General features: G+C 34.7%; 1 protein-coding gene across 2 annotated transcripts in view; it reads right to left on the bottom strand.

Moving 5' to 3' along the window:
* ARHGAP39 (Rho GTPase activating protein 39) overlaps window positions 1-21,062 on the bottom strand; it is a 350,045-nt gene that overhangs the window by 193,913 nt on the left and 135,070 nt on the right. For both annotated transcript variants that reach the window (XM_051971244.1, XM_051971245.1), the window contains exon 4: window positions 1,978-2,415. In XM_051971244.1, the coding sequence (XP_051827204.1) occupies window positions 1,978-2,415 (438 nt within the window). The remainder of the gene's footprint in view (window positions 1-1,977; window positions 2,416-21,062) is intronic.

Here is a 21,062-nt window from a genome sequence, read left to right as displayed (position 1 = left end):
TGTAAGGTTCTTTTAGCTCTAGTTAATTAATTGCTTATTCAGGGTCACATATCTCAGGGTCCCTTGATTTCTCCTACTTTACTATTCCCTCCGCTATACACCACACCACTTCCCCTCCTCCTAACAAAACATCAAAATGGACAGCTGCCCCTGGCCACTTGTCACATTATATTTCTGATATGAGACTGAAAGGAATGCAGCTACTGATATGACTAGGAGGGGTTGGTTAGCTACATCAATAATGGAAACAAAGATTGCAGCCTGCCAAGCTAAAAGTTCAGAGAGTAGTGTCAACTACAAAATCAACAACTCTCCAGCTGTTTGCAAAGACAGGGTTTATCAGATGGAATTTCCATCTAAGGAGAGAAAGAAGGAAGCAGCTGACAAGGGGCAGCTCTTTCATGTTGACTCTCATTTGTTTTCTGTTGCTTTTTGCAACAGACTCTAAAGTCACATGGGTAACTTAACCCACAAGGAGCAGTCACTTATCCTCTAAGCAAGTGGATGTCAGCTAATATGGAGTTTAGCTTAATCAGAACTTCTTGAACTTTCTAACATCTTTGACAAGGTTCTAGAAATATCCCTTGCTGAACAAGTCAAGGAACCAAAACATTGTGATTTCTGGAGAAGTCACTTGTAGACACTAACTAACTGGTCATCTAGCTTTTCTGGGATTAAATGAGCATCAAAGGCACTTAAAGCCATGCCTGAAGATAAGATTGGTAAGTAGATTATGCATAGGTATATTCATATAAAGCCAGTACCCAGTTTGAGTATGGGGAAGAAAGCCCTCATTTTTGTTCTCTGTACCCATATTATATACCTACAACCTCACCTGAGACTTAATTCCAGTTTCCTTCAGCTTTCTATGGAAACCTAGAGTAAGCTACTCTACACTACAAAAGTAAGTTGAGACTTCTTATTCTCAAAGATTAAGTCTTTGAAGGCTTATGAGAAGCAAAGTCAGACTGAGAAAAGTGGAAATTAACACTTAAGAACACTTTACAGACTTTTTAATCTTCAAAGTTGTTATACACACCTCTGTGACTCCATGATCACTAATGCAGTTTACAATTGAGAAGCCAAGCACAGAGATACAAAAGTGTCTGGGTAAGTCAGCACAAGGTTCAACACTATGAAAACTTTTCAGTTCAGCTTCTCAACCTCAATGACTCTATTTCCGGAGTCATCTAATCTAACCTATACTTTTATATTTCATATAGGAAGATTTTCTTTTTTTAAAGGGAGGTGGGTGGAGATGTTGGGAAGCACAGAAATAAGTCCAATTCACTTCCGGATAGCTTTAGAATAGTCTTTCCTCATATTGACATAAAACTTTCCATATTTTTCATCTATTGCTTCTATTTCTGTCCTCAAACACCACGAAAAAAAGTTTCCTCTGTCTAACCTTTGAAAGCCCTTTAAGTAACTGAAAACAGTAACCATCTTCTCCTTCATCCTCCCAAAATTTTTTACATGGAAACATACTTGCAAAGAGGGAAATCATATCAAGAATGAAGAGCAAGTAATATGGATATATGTTTTGTATAACTGCATGCAGAATCAACATTATATTGCTTGCCTTCAAGTGAGATAGGTGAGGGGTGGAAGAAGAAAGAGAACTTGGAACTCAAAATTTAAAAAAAAATGAATGTTAAAAAAATTTTTATATGTAATTGAGAAATATCTAATGAACTAAATTTATTTATTTGTTTGTTTGTTTGTTTAAGGAAAGGCAAAAAGACACAGGCTGAGCAAAACAATAACCCTGGAGAAACTTAATCTTCCATTTCCCTTAACACAAGTGTCTTGTATCAAATAAGAGCAAAAGGAGAAATAGCTTAAAGGCACTGTGAGCAGTCATGACAGGTTGTCTCATTCTCTGCCAAACAAAAGCTAGAAAATCCTCTTAAAAAAATGTCAGTTGGGAAAGAAGACAAACTACCTTCTCTGGTTTACATTTGATTCCCGTCTTACCTCTCATTCTCTTCTTTCACTGCAGTAAATTGGGTTGACTGTCGATTGGCTCGGGCCTGTTGTTCCTGAGCCTTCTCGCTAGCTTCTAGCTCTTGTTCCAGGGAAGAGCTGGTGCTGCCCTCTCGACTGACATTGCTACTGCGTCCAGGGCTATTCTCTGTTGAAGCCCTTGGGGATTCTGTATTCTGCTTCAAAGTCTGAAGCTTGGCAAGAGGGATGATGTCACAGTTTTGTGGCCGGTGCCATACAGTTCTCTGAGTGGTGGCATTATAATAATAAAAACGAGATGTATTTGGATCAAAAAGCTCCCACCACTGGTTCTCATTGGTACGTTTAATCCGCACGCCAGCAGGTGGGTCCCATACACACTCGCCTGTGATGAGATTGGCATACATGCGTTCTCGTGTTCGAGGCTCGATGATTTCCACCCATTCTAGCCTGAAAAAGAAAACACCAAAAAGAGAATGTCTGTTAGGTACAATCAGAAGAGGAAGCATTCAGGGAAAGAGGAAGCGGCACGTGCCAGGACAGTCAAGCCACAGCCACCATCATGATTAACGCCTCCCTTTCTTTAGACCTCAATGGAGACAGCCCAACTCTCTCAGCCCAAGAGTTGTGGGAAGAGAAGAGACCTCCAGATCACTGGCCCTGCAGTCAGGACTACTTTTCTCATCAATACCAAAACCAACTGCAACCAAAAAGGAAGAAAACCCAAGAGCTCTGGAAGTGGCAATACAATCCTGCATGCAGCCCAGCTCTATAGTCATCATCCTGGGAAACATCTCCCCGACTTTGTATCTGACCTGTGGTAGAGCATTCTAAGCTCGTATTGGTCTGATCAGCCACAGTCAGACACACTGTAACTTGACTCTAACAGTGATGTCATTTTGGTCCTCTTCAAGAACAAAGGACAACAACCACCACTTTATTGCTTTCTTTTCCTGTGAATTTGTGGTATGTCTCACTTAGCATTTGGTCTCTGCAAGATGAGGCCCAAATAATATGTTTTAAGCCTTCAATCCTGGAAAATCTATCTCTTAGATAGATAGAAAGGGGTAATTAGGTAAGATAGTGGATAGAGAGCTGGTCCTGGAGCCAGAAAGACTTCAGTTAAAATCTGGCCTGACACTTAACTAGCTGTAGGAACTTGTTCAGGCAAGTTACTTAACCTCAGTTTGCCACAGTTTCCTTATCTGTAGAATGAAGATAATACTAGTCCTCTCTCTCAGGATTGTTGTGAAAATAATATAAGCTAATTGTAGTGTGTGTGTGTGTGTGTGTATAAATATATAATACCTGTAAGTACTATATAAATGTTAGTTATTATTAAAACAGATTTGCTTTATTAAGTTAGCACCATATTCTCCCCCAAATTATCCCATTAATCCCTATTTTTTGTTTCAGAACTGATTTCATTGGTATAAATAACTCATTCAACATATATAGATAAGTAACTATGTTTATATAGATACACAGTCTTGGAAAGTTGTTGAGGGTGCAACAGTATGTGTCAGATGAACCTGAACTTAAGTTTTTCTAACTTTAAAGCTAGTTCCTGATCCACTAAAATGCTGAGTGACAGAAAAGTAGGCTAAGTATGCTGACTAGGCCAAAAAGATGAACCAAGATTATCATGTTTACAAGATCAGGCAGCTTACACCTTTTGGGAGGAGAAGGAGGAAAAGTTAAGATTCTGGTTGGGAGCCTTCCTGAGCCACAAATTAAACTCTGTTCATATGGGTTCATATGTTTAAGTCATCATCAACTCATCTCCTGGGCTTTTAGTGCAACAAAAATAGGAGGAAACAATGAAAAGAGAATGATAATGATGGGTAAAGTAGGTATCTAGAAATAATGTCACCTAGAGGATAGATACACAGGCTGGCCAGTGCTCTGCTTGAATGGATTTGCTTTAAGCTTTAATGACTTTTGCTGTTTCTGTTTGGTTTTGAGTCTTATTAAACAGAAACATTTCCCCTTCTACATGCTCTGGCATTTCCTGATTGGTTTAACTACTGACAATCTAGACATACCTTGAACAAGGGACAACTGGCAGTCAACAGCTGCCAAAATTACCCCATAGAGCAGCTGAAGCTTACAAAAAGAACCAGCTGCACAAAGAAGTATATAAAATCACAAAGCACATCAATCTGAGTTCTTCAGTAGGAAATATAAATACAATTTAACTCAAGCAACATTAGTATGTATGATCATGAAGCAAAAGGAAACTGACTAGCCTCAGTCTCCCGCTGAAAGAACATTTGTAAAACATTTAATTAAATCTTATAAAATGATGATGCTCTTGTAAAAATATACTAACCAATACTCAGACTTTCATCTGTTGAACTCAAAGAATTATGTAAGTCTTTATTCTTCATAATTAATGTTTTCAATACTTTTAAAGTCATTGTTCTATGGCACCAAAAGTTCTTTACACCACTAACTCATCTATCCTCTATTATTTTTCTAAAACAGCCAATGCTAATGTTATATAAAAACTGAATTTTTTATTCATTTGCTATAAGTAACTCAAAGATCTGTAAGTTCACACCACTAATCACTGGCAAGACTATGAAGATATCCCAAGGTTCCAGATGGCTGTCTTAAGCTATGAGAGTAATAAAATTTTTAGGAGTAGGATTATAGTATACAATAAACAGTGAGCATCCACTTTGTACAAGACAACTTATGAGATATCAGAATTATTATACACAGCTATGACTTCTTGTTTCTTCAGTCATCATGATTTAGTTGAGGATAGAGAATATATATTATTACTTCTATGCAGATGATTCCCAGATATGTGTGTGTGTGTGGTGTGTGTGTGTGTGTGTGTGTGTGTGTATGTATCTGTTCTTCCATTAATCTATCCATCTTTAAAATTTATCTAGCTCTGGGCTTTGTCTTCTGATCTCTAGTTTCTACATCATCAAGAGACTTGCACATTCTGAATTGGATTTCTCATGGCATTTCAATGTCCAAAACAGAAATTGCTCTTTCCCCAGTCAAACTTTCTTCTTTTCTGAACTTCTACTTACATACGTTCCCAAAATTAGTGTTTACCTTTGAAACTTCATTCTTCATTTATCTGATAAATAGCCAAATCCCATTTCTAAATCTACAACCTTTTTCAGCACCCTCATTCAGGGTCTCATCACATTTTGCCTAGACTATTTCAAGAGCTTCCTAATTTTGCTCTTTCTCATGCCTCTCCCCTTTCCAATCCATCCTTCACATAGCTTCCAAAGTGTTAGTCTGAATATCACTCTCCCTGAAAACACAAACACATTAATAAACTGTTGGTTTTCTATAATCACTAGGAACAAATATGAACTCTTTTTTTTTGGTATTTAAAGCTTTTCATAATCTGGTCCCTTTATATCTTTCCCATTTCCCTCCATCTACTCATTCTATAGTCTAACCATAAAGTTCTCCTTCATGTTACTATATAACATTAGGTCACACTTATATATGTTCTTACATTGGATTGTCCTCAAAGCCTAGAGGGTTCTCCCTTCTCATATCCATTTTTGGAATTCTTTATTTCCTTAAAGATTCAGCTCAAGTGCCAGCTTCAGAAGGAGACTGGTGGTGTCTTCCCCTTAAAGGTTACATGTATGTGGCATAGTGTATGATCTTTGTGATTATATTGCTGTAATCTTCCAGCTAATATTTTTTATTTCAAATTTCTGCATAAATATTCACTAGGGAAATTGGTCTCTATTTTGTCTCTTCCTGGTTAGGTATCAATGCATATTTTTGTTATAAAAGAATTTGTTAGACTCCTTTACTATTTTCCCAAACAGTTTATATATTAAGGGAATTAACTGTTCTTTAAAAATTTGATAGAATTGTTGGTGGAGTTGTAGACTGATCCAATAATTCTGGAGAGCAGTTTGGAACTATGCTCAAAGTTATCAAACTCTGCATACCTTTTGACCCAGCAGTGTTTTTACTGGGTTTATATACCAAAGAGATCTTAAAGGAGGGAAAGGACCCACTTGTGCAAAAATGTTTGTGGTAACTTTTTGTAGTGGTTAGAAACTGGAAACTGAATGGATGCCCATCAGTTGGAGAATGGCTGAATAAATGATGGTATATGAATGTAATGGAACATTATTGTTCTATAAGAAACAATCAGCAGGATGATTTCAGAAAGACCTGGAGAGACTTATATGAACTGATGTTGAATGAAATAAGCAGAACTAGGAGATCATTGTACACGACAACAACAACATTATACAATGATCAATTTTGATGGCCTCTCTTCTCCTGATTTCAGGGCTGGTGCTCTATCCACTGCTCAACCTAACTGCCCCTTGATGGCTCTTTTCAACAATGAGGAGATTGAGGAGAGTTCCAATGCCCTTGTGATGAAGAGAGCCATCTACACCAAGTACATCTACACAAGAGAGGACTGTGGGAACTGAATGTGGATCACAACATAGCATTTTCACTCTTTGTTGTTGTTTGCTTGCATTTTTTCTCATTTTTTTCCTTTTTGATCTAATTTTTCTTATGCAGGATGACAATTGTATAAATATGTATACATATATTGGATTTAACATATATTTTTAACATGTTTCATATATATTGTATTATTTGCCATCTAGGGGAGGGCTAGGGGGAAGGAAAGGAACACAAGGGTTTTCAAAGATCCATGTTGAAAAATTATCCATGCATATGTTTTGAAAATAAAAAGCTTTAAAAAAATTTGGTAGAAATCACTGGTGAATGCACCTAGTCCTGGAGAATTTTTCTCAGGGAACTCACTTGTGCCTTGATTCAATTTATTTTTCTAAGACAGCATTAAGCATTTTATTTCCTCTCCTGCTAATCTGGGTAATTTATACTTTTGTAAATAGTCATTTCACTTAAATTGTTAAGATTTATGGATACATAATTGGAGGAAAGACTCCTAATAATGGCTTTAATTTCAACATATTCTACTTTTTCTTGTCTTTATCTTAATATTTCTTATTGTCTCAGGTAGTTATTATCTTCTATTTGGACCATTCTAATTTTCCAGGAGTTTGTTGCTCTGCAAAACCATGTTAAGCTGTCAATTCTTTTTTCCTAGTCTTCCTTTCATAGTCTTGTCTCTTTTCCTCAAGAGCTCTCTTGCTTCATATTTCCTAGGAATTCTGGTTGAGTTTTTGTTCAAACTTTGTTTTTTGTTAAGGTTTTGTTTATATTAAAAATAAACAAACTGGGTTATAAGAGTCTGTTCCAATATGATAGTTATATAATTGGAGAAAAGGGGGATATATATGGAAGAAATTGTGAAGATCAAAACAATACGAGTAGATGGGTCAGGTGAGTGAGAGTGAAGAATAAAGGGTGATAGGTGAAGCTGTGGGACAGAGATAATGGTGGTGTGTTCAACAGTAATATAGAGAAGTGTAGGAGGGATATGGATTTTGGGAGAAAGATAAGTTGTTTTGGACAGTGAGTTTCAAGTATTCAAAAGACATTCAGTTCAAGAGATTAAAATGTTGTTTACAGATCTAAGATCTGTAGGGAGATGATTACTGAATTCCCAGGAATAGATAAAACTGATGATTAAGATATCACTAATGTAGGAGAAATCATGAAACAAGAGTTTCCAGAGTCTCCTGGGTTGTACAAACATTAAATGTCAAGTGAGCAGAACCAATAAAACAATGAGTAGAAGAACAACAAAGTCAAGAAAAAACAACTTTGAAAGAAATAAAAATTCTCATCAAACAATGACCAAGTCACTCTTCAGTGAAGTAAGAAAATATAAAGGGAGAAGAGAAGAGGATGAAGTTACAATCAGACTTGGGAGGCTGGATAGGAGCATCCATGATTAGTGAGTATGGCTTAAAAGAAGATTCAGCAGAATAAGAGTGAGGAATAGTAAAAGAAAGGAGAATCAGAAGAATCCATTCATTCAAATCCAAAGAGGAGAGTCTATACTGGAAAAAATAATGATCGACAACAAAAAGATACAGAAAAGTCAAGAAAGATGAGAAGTAACAAAAGACCATTAGATTTGCTCACTGGTTACTTTGTAGAAAGCAATTTCAATTGAATGAGTTCAAAAGCTAGACCTCATAGAGTTTAAAACTGAATGAGTAGATCAAAGGTAGGGCACAATAGAAGGGCCACAGTGGCTGGGCTTAGTGGGTTTGTCTTAACTTTGCTGGCTCTTGGTTTTTGGGCAACTCTTATGAGAAGGTGAGCTGGCTGGATTGAAGTTACAGCTCCAAGGAATGAGAGATGAAATAGAAGAAGAGATGGGCAGGGAACATAGAGAAGCCATTCACGTGGCTTAAGTCTATCTCTTTAAATATACCATCATTACTGACAGGTCAATTTACTGCTATAGCTTACAAATAAGAGGTTTCAGCTAATGTATAACCTTACAAATTTGGTGGTTGAATAACTATTGATGAAAAAGTGATTAAGCTTCAGATATGAGATACAGTAGAGCAGGAGTTTTTCCATTCCATCACAAGGTCATATTACAAAGGTACAAACAGCAGTTTTATTACTGTATAAACTCACAAGTTTTTTGTTTTTAATAAAAAATGCTCAAGAGAATTCAAATATGGTTATTATGCTTATTAAAATTAAAAGTGATTTAGAACCTACAAGTTAAAAAAGGAGAGACTTTTGCCTGAAAACAAGAATTTATTAAAAGTTTTGCTCAGGCTGATTCCGATGTAGAAGCATCCATTAATACAAGGAAAAGTAAATTTGTGAAAAAAACACAAGGAGTTTTTGACGTTAATAATAAGGCAAATGGCATTAAAACTGGTCCTCAGCATGCTGAGGGATTCTCTTTCCCACCCTTCTTCCCCTCTTTCCCTCATACAGACACCACTTGTTTTACTTTCTAGCTCTCTGAATGAGGTTTATTAATGTGTTTTTCACCCTATCTTCTAATACTCAAATGAGACATGAAAATACTGTGAAATGGTTTTATGTGGCAGAAGGCTTTGTACTTGAAATTCTTGTATATTTCAGAATAAACAGTTAATATTCATTTAAAAGGAAGATTTTTAAGAGTATACACATACACACATATATTGTATTTTTAGGTCAACTGATATAATTATTTTTGTTATATGTCATTGTGATCTTGGCTACAAACTGAACTAAATTAGATAATATTGAAGGCATCAGAATATTTTAAATTTATTTGTATAGTAGCTCTATCAAGCATCTATGGTTACATAATGTTTTAATATTATAGAAACTATATTACTGTAAACAGATATTTCAACACAGGTGAGTGTCAGAACTATTACTCCCACATTTCTCATGGACAAAATTTATTCTGTATCATTGGATCACATTTTCCAAATCATCTGTTGCCAATTTTCTAGAAACATGGGTCTATAAAAGATAACATCCCCATGACTCTTGCTTCTATCACTCTCTTAGATGAGAATGTTGCTCAGATTTCACTGAAAAATTAGAGGGCATTTGCTAAGATCTCCTTTTTCTCTACTCCTCCTCAACTTGCATAACTTGGATGCCTTCTGCCACTATCTCCTCCTACACTTCTTTCTCATATAAAGAAGTGGCCCTTCTCTTTGCCAAGGCAAACCCTCCCATGCAAATACTGTTCCATTCCATCTTGTCTTCTCCGGCAGACTGGCCCCTCTCTCATCAAGCTTGCACTAATGTTCAATCTCTTCCTACTGACAGAATGCCTTACTATTAATATTGTATAAATACATGTCTTGTCTATTCTCAAAATAACTCCACTTGACCTGTCCATTTCTAATAGCTATCATACTATATCTCTCCTTCCAATTTTGCTTAAACTTTTTGAGAAAACCAACCACAATAGGTTGCCTTACTTTCTTTCCTCTGATTCTGATTAATACTTTAGAGTATAGTTTCTGATCTCATCATTCCACTGAAACTGCTTTCTCAAAGTTACCCAGCATTTCTTAATCACCAAACTGACTAGTCTTTTCTTGGTTCATATTCCTTTTTTCTTTTTTTAAAACATCTCTTCAGCCTCTGATATTGTGGATCACCTTCTTAACATTGCTATTCTCTTCACTCGCTAGCTTTGAATAACAGTGCCCTTTCCTGGTTCTCCTGCTAGTATTCTTTGTGGGATCTTCATCTAGTTCATGTAACTAAACAGGAGTCTTGGGCCTTCTTATCTTCTCTCTAATTTTACTTGGTGATTTCACCACTATCCATGGATTCATTAATCTTCTCCATGCTAATGATTCTCAGCTCTATTTATAGTTCTAACCTCTCTTATGACCTCTCCAAGTATTTACTAGGCATCTTGAAGTGGATGTACCAGAGACATCTTAAATATATCCAGAACTCACTGGCTTTCTCTCCAAGACCTTTCCTCTTTCAAACTTTCCTATGACTTTCAGGGGCACTACCATCTCTCAGTACCTTCTTTACCAGGCTCACAATCTAGGTGTCATCCTTAACTCCTCACTTTATGTCACGCACACTCCCATCCATATCCTCCTCAGATGGATCATTATGCATTTCATAACTGTTGCCAATCAATTCCAGCTTAGCAATTTTTATAGGGTTATTTATAAATTTGGATATCTTTCTCTGAAAACTGTCTATTCATATTCTTTGGTAATTTATCACCTGGAGAACGGTTCTTATTCTTATAAATCTGACTCAGTTCCCTATAAAACTTAGAAATGAGATCTTTACCAGAAAAATTTGTTGCAAATTTCTTTCTCATTCCCTCCACCAAATTATTGCTTTTCCTTTTACTTGAAGACTTGCTAGAGGGTTTAGTCGGTGGAAGATATGTGTAAAATACCCTAGTATGTTTGAGAAGTTATGTGTATGGGTTAGGAGTTTTATTGGTATTTTGTTTATTAGTATATTAGGTTCTATGGCGATTAGAATTCCTAACACGGTTACGATTAGGGCTGAGAGTTTTGTTAAGGTAGGCATTTTAGCTGAATTAGCTTTACTTATACACAATTTAAAATTTTTTTAGGTTATCAAAATTGTCCACTTTCTTATGACAACATTTAAATCTGCATTTTAAATAAATTACAAGAGAACTAGGAAACCTCGACATATCACTCTTGAACCTACATAAATATAACCAGCCCACATTCCTGTTATAAAACATTAGAAAACAGGAATAAATGCAGTTTTTCTAAAAAAAAAATCTTTAAATTGATATGCTGTATCAATCTAAAATGAAGAACAAGTATTATGGATAATAAGGAATCAACTAGCAGCTTCTCCAACAAGATCAGTAGTAAAACAAATATGTCCATTATCACCATTATAATTCAATAGTATACTAGAAATATTAGCCTTATCAATAAGAAAAAGAAATTGGAGAAAGAGGCTTAGGAAAAGATAAAGGAAAAATTATTACTTTTTGGAGATTTTTTTCAATATGTTGATTGGTTTTGTTAATTTTTTTCCACTTCATCTTTTTCTTTTAAAAAGAACTTCTTTGATGCTGATCTTGCGCAAATCACTAAATCTTTATAGAAATTACTTATCTGTAAAAAAGGGAGGCTAGACCAGTTGGTCTCTTAGATTAATTCCAGCTCTAATTCCTGATATTCTATGACCAATAAGTTGCCTTCTAACTCTAAATCTTAATAATCATATAAAAATTATTTGAATAAAATTATGTATATAAAATTGGGACACCTAAGTTATTAAATAGGTTCAAAATGCTTTTTTTCAGGGAACATATTTCCTTAGGACAATATGGGAATGTGGAAAGAGGTAAAAAGAACAGTTAAATTTTTCATCTTCAAAGTAGTTGATGACTAAAATCAAGGGAAAAAAATCACCAAGGGCCCCAATTTCTTCCAGCTGTCTACAAACTCCTAGGATGCTTTACACCACAACAGTACATTTGCTGATAAAATAACTAGCTCTAATTTGGAAATATGCCCAAAGGGATACAAAACTGTGCACACTCTTTGATCTAGGACAGTGCCACTACTGGGTCTGTATCCCAAGGAAATCATAAAGGAGGGAAAAGGAAACACATGTAAAGCAATGTTTGTAGCAGCTCTTTTTGTGGTAACAAAGAATTGGAAAATGAGTAGATGCAATCAATTGGGAAATGGCAGAATAAGTTATGGTATATGAAAATAATGGAATATTACTGTTCTAAAAAAAAAGACAAACAGGCTGATTTTATAAAGGCCTAGAAAAATTTACATGAACTGATGCTGAGCAAAACAAGCAGAACCAAGAATATATTCAACAAGATTTGTGTGATGATCATCTATGACAAACTTGGTTCTTCTTAGTGCTTCAGTGATTCAAGGGAATCCCAATAAACTTTAAGTAAAAATGCCATCTACAAGCAAGGAGAGAGAGAACTACGGAGATTGAATGTAAATCAATATAGACTATGTTCACTTTTTCCCCTCTTTTCCTTCTGTTTTTTTTCCTCTTATAGTTTTTCCCTTTTGTTCTGATTGTTCTCTCCCAATATAATTTATAAGGAAATGTTTTTAAAAAATAAATGGATGTATATAACAAAAAAGTTGGATTTTTTAATGTATAACTAGGGAAAATAAAATTAAATTAAGGTAACTAAGTCTAAGGGACATTCTGTGATTACGTTTAAGTTAAATTGTATACTGATTATTTCCATGAGTCTTTAAATAGTGGGATGCTTTAATGAATTTTGTGTGTGTGTGTGTGTGTGTGTGTGTGTGTGTGTGTATGTGACACTAGTCTTCCCACTCAGAGCTTATTTAATTATCCTTTAGTATTTATTAAACACATATCTCCAGCATCTGGGATAGCCTAAAGTCTACTGAGTCATGTCTACAGAAATGAACCACAACTTCCCCCAAAATAGGCAGTGCTCACGTAGTCAGACAAAGACCAGCACAAAATCTTGTGCCTTCCCTCTGTCAATCATTTCTTATTTTCTTATATGTAACTTATTTGAACATAACAATTTGTAGTATTTCCCTCATTAGATCACAACGTCCTCTCAGAAGTTAGCGCAGTGGCTGGCATATAGCAGACGCTTAATAAATATCTGACTAATCATAGATATATACACTACACTATGCTGAAACAAAGTAATTAATCAAGTTCTACTCATTATACTATAAAGTAACAAGAAGTCTACTGGTGATAACAAGTATGGATGTAACACTGCTCTCTTTTGTTTTTTAGAAACAAATGACTCTGAAACTCCATTTATGATTCTCTTTGCAAAGACTAGTTTCCCATTGCCTTCTTCAGCCCATTTTAAAGAGAAGAAAAAATTGAGGCAATGATGGAGTTAAGTGGCTTGTCCAAGCCACATAGCTAAAGGTGTCTGAGGCCAGATTTAAACTCATGAAGATAAGTCTTCTGGACTCCAGGCCCACATACAGCATATTAATTGAAAGCATTCCATATTAAATAAGACAAGCAAATACCTTTAAATGAATCTCAAAACTATTTTATAATGTAAATTATGTGTCTTCCACAAGATTTAGTATTTTAAATCTCTAATTTGTGAATATATGCTAAATCTTGTAGTTTGTCACAATACTACAAATGCCATGGGAAATTAAGCTGTCTATATGACCCAGAGGTGGTATAGAGACTTGCTGGAAAAATAACAAGATTAGCAAGACCAGCTTATTTACATAATCCTTCATTCAGGTTTTTAAGCCATTATTCTAAACATTTACCCTGGAGAGACTTATTTCATGAATGTTTAAAATGAGATTTATTGGGTGATTCTAGGTTTGGGCTATAAGAATAAATTTATTCTTAGTGAGAAATACATAAGTGTAAGATCCTAATACTGAAGAAATCCTATTTTCTCCACACTATTCTTAGTTTTATAATTGAAAGGGTTTTTAACAGAATAGTTTTATTCTTGCAACACTGTCTATGATGCTAAAGATGACATTTTAATTTCCATTTATAGATATCTTTTCTCCTAACAACAAATATAGCCCCACAAAACTAATGCTAAATGAGCCAAGAAAAATGACTACAATATGACCTATAAGAACAATCAATATGCTGACAAATTTTGTTAAAGGGTTTCTTGACACAAGGTTTAGAAAAGTGCTTTTAAAGTCTTAATTAGTCTAACTTCTGATTTCCAAATAACATTTTCCTTCAGGATAAGCCATGCCAATGAGACTAAAAGTTGTTAGGAAAAATCATGGAAATTTAGGATGGATCAGTTTCAAGATGAGAAATATGGAAAAGGATCTCTCATGCAAATAAGATAGTTCTCATTTCCACTAACAGGATAAATATTTAAGTTAGACATTAGGAAAGAAGTAGAATGGGAGATACAGGAACATTTTTCCTTTGTTTTTGTTGAAAAAGGCTTTATGAACAACGTAAGAAATTATAGATGCAGAATAGTTTGCATAAACTACAGCTTTACACTTTTTAAAAAACAAGATTAAAAAATTTTGAAGCAAAATGCTTCAAAAGAAGAATTATCTAGAAGCAGGGAACTGGGAAGACTTTGAGGCCTCATTAGTATAATTAATTCTGTGCCTTCAAGCAGCATGACATGTATTAACAGAAGGCTAAGAAACAACAGAAGCAAGCAGATAAGCCTTGTAAGCATATAGAAAGAAGAAATTATAATGCCTTAGAGAAAAGAAGGGGTCTCAGAAGACATCTAGTTCCAAGACTCAGTTAAAATAGGAATATATTTCACAATAGTCAAAACAAGTACTCATCTGCCTCTATTTGAATACTTTTAATGGCAGCAAGCTCACTGTATGTCTTAAACAGTCCATTCAGTTGTTTTTACTTATAGGTTCCCAAGACAGAAAGAATCTTATTTTTAAAATCTAATCTGCTCATTTAACAGATCATGAAACCAAAGCCCAGGTTTTGAAGTAACTTTCCTATTGCCACACAAGTACTAACTCTTTAGAATCATGGATCAAATCCAGTACTTCCAAAGGAAAATCCAGTGCTCTTTCCACTCCAGCCCTGTAAGTGCTTTCTTATGTCAAAATCTACTTCCTTGTAATTTCTCTCACTGCTTCCAGTTCTGTCATCTAGAGGTCAAGAAAAACTACTACAACTCCTCTTCTGCAGGGTACTCTTTCAAATACTATAAAATATCTATTCTGTCTTCCCTAAAAGTTTTTTTATTCAGAATAAACTACAGTTAATTTAGCCAAAAAGTCCCTTTTTTTCTGAATAAAGGTTTTAGACCAACTGCGAGAAGTTAGCAGAGTCAAAATAAGATCCCTCATGAAAGAGCAACTGCAAACCAGAAACAAATGGTATGTGTGCATAGCATGGGAATGTCTTTTGGTCACCCCACAAATCATCACCACTAGCAAAAGAGTAAATTTCTGGAAGGCAGAACAGCTGTGTTAATGTCATTCTTTGCAACACAGAGTAGTAGCAGGCTTTATGCTGCATTCACTCCCAGGATCTAGATACCTATCTTTGTTCCCAGGAGCCATGGGCAAAACCAAAAATGGTGAATAGCCATAATCCCAAACATAACTAAGCAGTATTATTTAATTTTACTTTAATTTAATTATTATCAAATTTACTTAAAACAGTGAAGCTTACAAAGAATTTTTCATACATCTGCATTGCAAAGAAAGTAGTCCAAGTACTATATTACATGAATTTTGCAGATAAGGAAAATAAAGCTTGGAAAAATGTTTTAAGGTCAACATAGGTACATAAGTTACACATAAAGAGTAATCTCATGAGAAAATTAAAAGAGAATGGAAAATTTTATCTACCATATTTATGGAAAAGGGAAGAATTCGGAACAAGGAAAATAAAGAGAGAATTTTAAAATATAAAATAGATAATTTTGATTACATAAAAACTAAAAAGTTTTTGTACAAACAAAACAAATATAATCTAAATGAAAAGGAAAATAGAAAACTAGAAAACTCTTGCAACAAGTGTCTCTGATATCACTGAGTCAAATTAATAAAAATGTAAGTCATTCCCCAACTGATAAGTGGTCAAAGGATATGAGCAGGCAGTTTTCAGAAGAAACAATCAAAGTTATCTATAGTCATATGAAAAAATGCTCTAAATCATTACTAATTTAAGAATTATAAATTAAAACAACTTTTTAAGTAACCACCATTGGTTAATATGACCCTATTATGGACAAATTGGACAAAATGGAAAAGACAAATTATGGATGTTGAAGGGGAGATGGGAAAGCTAGGATACTAATGTACTGTTTGTTGGTAGAGCTGTGAACTTATCTAACCATTCTGGAGAGCAATTTGGAATTATGCCCAAAAGACTATAAAACTACATATCCTTTGATCGAGCAATATCACTGCTAGATCTATATATCAAAGGTCCCCAGGGGGGAAAAAAAGGAAAAAAAAGGATCTGTTTGTACAAAAATATTTACAGTGGATCTTTTTGTGGTAGCCAAGAACTGCAAATCAAAGGAATAACCATCAATTACAAAACAGCTTAGCAAACTATATGTATGAGTATGGTATAATATTACTGTGCTGTAAGAAATGACAAGCAAGATGATTTCAGAAAAACATCAGAAATGATGCAAAGTGAAGTGAGCAGAATTAGGAGAACAGTGTACACAGCAACAACAGTAGCTATAATGAAAAACCGTGAATGACTTAGCTATTCTCAGCAATACAAGGATCTAAGACAATCCTAAAAGGACTAATGATGAAGCACATGATCAGCCAATGGAAAAAGAATTCATTTTGTTTATCTGAATACAAACTAAAGCATGCTATATTTTGCTTTCTTTTTCTTTTATTCAACTTTTCTTGCACAAAATGACTAACATGGAAATGGTTTAAATAAATACACATATTTAACCTGTATCTGATTGCTCACCATTTCAGGGAAAGGGGAGGTATAGAATTGGAACTCAAAATTAAAACTGTTAAAAACTGTTTTAACATGTAATTAAAGGAAAATACATTAAAAGTGAAAAAAAAAGAAAGAAAGAAAAGAGTCCAGGACAAAGCTCTAGGGCAGTGGTTCTCAAAGTGTGATCTAGAGAATCCTGGAGATCTCTGAAACCCTTCTAGCAGAGCCACAAATTCAAAATTAAATTTTATTTTTAATATGGTAAATATTTAAAAACATAACCCCCACAAACAAAAACTCTTTGGACAGATCCTCAATAATGTTTCATAGTATAAAGGGATACTGAGAACAAAAGTTTGAAAACCACTGCTCTAGGGTATCCCCACCAAGGGAGCAAGGACAGAGATAATGAACAATCTAATAAAAGAATGGCCAAAAGATAAGAGCAAGAGTATTACCAGGAAAACCCAGAAAGAGGATAATGTTTAGGAGTACAAGATGGCAAATAGTACCAAATGGGAGTAGTCAACTTAATAAGCATTTATTAAATACTTAGTATGTGCCAGATGCCATGCTAAGAACCAGGAAGAAGGGAAGAAAAAGCAGAAATAGGAAGGGGAAATCAGTTGATCATCTTCTGAATGGATCTTCAAAATCCAGGCTTCTAGGTCAAAGAAAAATGAAAAATACCAACAAACTACAGTAAATATTACACAAAATTTATCTGCCATCACAATAAAGATGGGGAGAATTTGGAATATTATCTTCCAGAAGGCAAAAGATCTAAGTGAATACAATCTTGTAAGGGGGGGGGGGAAGGATTTTTAATGAAAAAGAAGACTTTCTGTGCATTCCATATATATATATATATAATTTATTTATTTTCAAAACATATGCATAGATAATTTGACAACATTGACCCTTGCATAGCCTTGTGTTTCAGATTTTCTTCTCCTTCCCCCCTCACCTCTCCCCCAGATGGCAAGCAATTCAGTGTATGTTAAACATGTTAAAATGTTAAATCCAATATGTTTAAACATATTTATACAATTCTTTTGCTGCATAAGAAAAATCAGATCAAAAAAAGAAAGTAAATGAGTAAGGAAACAAAATGCAAGTGAACAACAAAAAGAGTGAGAATGTTATGTTGTGATCCACATGCAGTTCCCACAGTTCTCTCTCTGGGTGTAGATGGCTCTCTTCATCACAAGATCATTGGAACTGGCATCAATTATCTCATTGTTTTCATGCATTACTGATGGAAATTTCAAAGATGAGACAAAAATGACTTTCAAACACAGATGGATATAGAAGTATATATAACCCAACAAGAAAAAAGGAAGGAAAAAATGGGATTAAGGAAAAGAAAGTGAGTTATAACAAGGGTTATTAAGGAAACAATTAAGTCAGAAGCAAAACAAATACTTAAAGGAAGCAGTGGAGGGAAAAAAAGATGGAAAGATAAGAAAATAAGATAAAGGGAAAGTAACAAGGAACTAGAATTGTGAGTGTGAAGGAGATTAATTCACCCATAAAACAGAAGATAGCAGAATGACTTAGAAATCTGAATCCTATCATTTGTTGTTTAAAAGAATCACATTTGAAAGAAATACATAGAATTTAAAGTGGAAGGCTGAAACAGAAATTCGTAATGCTTCAGATAAAGTAAAAAAAGTATAATAATCATGATCTCAAAGTAATAGCAAAAATAGACCTGATTAAAACAGATAAACTACAATTTGTTGACAGGTGCCAAAGACAATGAATTAGTATCAATATTAATCATATTGACAAATATGACAAATGGTGTAGCTTCCAAATTATTCAATGAAATATTAAAAATAAAAATAAATAGCAAAGGAACAGCTAGGTGGCTCAGTGAATAGCACTGGAGTCAGGAAGACCTGAGTTCAAATCTGGCCTCAGATACTTACTAGCTATGTGACTCTGGGTACAATGTTTGCTTCAATTTTCTGATCAATAAAATGAGGTGGAGAAAAAAATGGTAAACCACTCAAGTATTTTTGTGAAGAAAACCCCAAATGGAATTTCAAAGACCAGGGTATTGCTGAAAAATGACTGAACAAAAATAACAACATTAGATGGCAGAGGGACATAAAAAAATCTGAACTATAAACTATGAAAACCATGCAAGTCACAAACCCAAAAGCTCAGCAGGAAAGTAACCATTCCATTATCATTCCATTAAAAAAAAAAAAAAAAAAAGCAACTTCTGTGATAAAAGTCACACAAGCAAAACTTCAGAATTTGACTTTTAAGTTTATTATTTTGTATATAATGCAATGTACAAATGTTATGGCTAAAGTGGCCCCAAGTTTTAAAACGTTAATTTTACACCCACATTAGCTTTATAATCAGAAAACTCTGACAAAGCTCACAGCCACTAAGTACAATAACTGGGCATCATAGCTGGAAAGAGGGTACAACAAAAATTGTAGAAGACTGATCCTAGACTGGCTAGAGAACCAGGGCTTGGTAAAAGCCTTGCAAATTGTTTCTCTCTCTCTCTCTCTCTCTCTCTCTCTCTCTCTCTCTCTCTCTCTCTCTCTCGCTGAGGCAATTGGGGTTAAAGAACTTGCTCAGGGTCACATAACTAGGAAGTGTTAAATTTCTGAGAGCACATTTGAACTTGGGTCCTTCTGACTTCAGGATTAGTGCTCTATCCACTGTGCCACCTAGCTGCCCCTTTTTGTTCGTGTTCTCTCTCTCTCTCTCCCCCTCCCCCCCAGATTGTTTCTCAAATTAACACAGAAAACACTTATTTCTAAAAAGGGAAAGTGGAGAAAATCTGCCTTGTCTTATTACTGGTAAGTTGAAGAGAAATTTTGATTCAATTGCTAATGACCTAGGAGTTACATGGCTCTATCCTCAAGAGAAAGACAATCCCTCAAACACTCAGTGATAACCCAAAGGGAGCAACTCCTTGGCATAGGATTTAGATTTGAATCTCTCTAGATTGTGAAGCACTTTGTGAACAATAAAAGACATATATAAATGAATTCCTTTTATCACTAATGTTTTATATCTCTGAGTCTCCTTTTATTTTCTTAACTGTAAAATCAAAGAGGTGAAATAGATGGTCTCAAAATCCAAAAATCTATTAGATTTATACTTCAACAAGTGTAGCCCTTTGGATCATAAAAGTTAAACATAATGGCACAAAGCTGTCTATAAATAATACTGATCATGACAGTAACAGTGATATACTCCATATTTACGTAGTGTTTTCACTTTTGCAAACCACTTTCCTCAGAAAAACCTTATCAGATATAGAATAAAAGTATTATCTTTTCCTTTTTATAGATGAGATAATGTAGGTTCAGAGGTGAAAGAGCTTACCATGATCACGTAGACAATAAATGTTAAGACCACAGATTAAAATTCAGGTTTGCCAATTTCAAAATGCCTTTCATAAATGCAAATTTGAATGCCTTCCAGGGATATTGTGCAATACTCTATTTAGGAAGTGTTATAGAAAGGTTGGAATTGGACCCCCTCTGCAGTTGGTTAGTTCACACCTGATGGAAAACTGGATAATCACTGTATGATTCCACACACAAATTTCAAAATGGAGTTTATCATCTCCTAGAAAAGTCATTCAGTACTGATCTCCAAACCTGATGTCTTATCTACAAGAAAACAGGCATAGAAAGAAGGCTAGAAATTTATTATAACAAAATAAGACATGTTAAAGAAAAACTAGCTGTTAGAGAAACAGGGAAATAGCTCTTTGGTAAAGAAATATTAATAACAACAATAATAGTAACTACACCTACTTAAATTTGGTATGATAAGCCTAGATTTTTATGAGATTTCCACACCCCCCCATCTTCTGCCATAACAGGTGGCAGGATGTGGGAAACAAAAAGTCCTCAAACACAAATGAATGCCAAAGAAGAAGTTGTACTAATGGAACCACTTCTAGCCTAGATAAAAATTTTCCCATATATTCCCATTTCTCTGCCATTTAAAAGAAAATTGGTGCTGTGCAGAATATACAAACCATTTAGCTTCTGAAGGGAATATCCCCCTTGAAGGCTTTTTATTTTTTTTAAATTTTGAAAAAAATTTCTTTACAATATTATCCTTGCACTCACTTCTGTTCCTACTTTTCCCCTCCCTCTCTCCACCCCCTCCCCCAGATGGCAAGCAGTCCTATACATGTTAAATATGTCACAGTATATCCTAGATACAATATATGTGTGCAGAACCGAACAGTTCTCTTATTGCACAGGAAGAATTGGATTTAGAAGGTAAAAATAACCCGGGAAGAAAAACAA

This window comes from Antechinus flavipes, chromosome 1, assembly GCF_016432865.1.
Source record: "Antechinus flavipes isolate AdamAnt ecotype Samford, QLD, Australia chromosome 1, AdamAnt_v2, whole genome shotgun sequence".
Taxonomy (NCBI): domain Eukaryota; kingdom Metazoa; phylum Chordata; class Mammalia; order Dasyuromorphia; family Dasyuridae; genus Antechinus; species Antechinus flavipes.
This window is presented reverse-complemented; position numbering and strand designations above follow the sequence as displayed.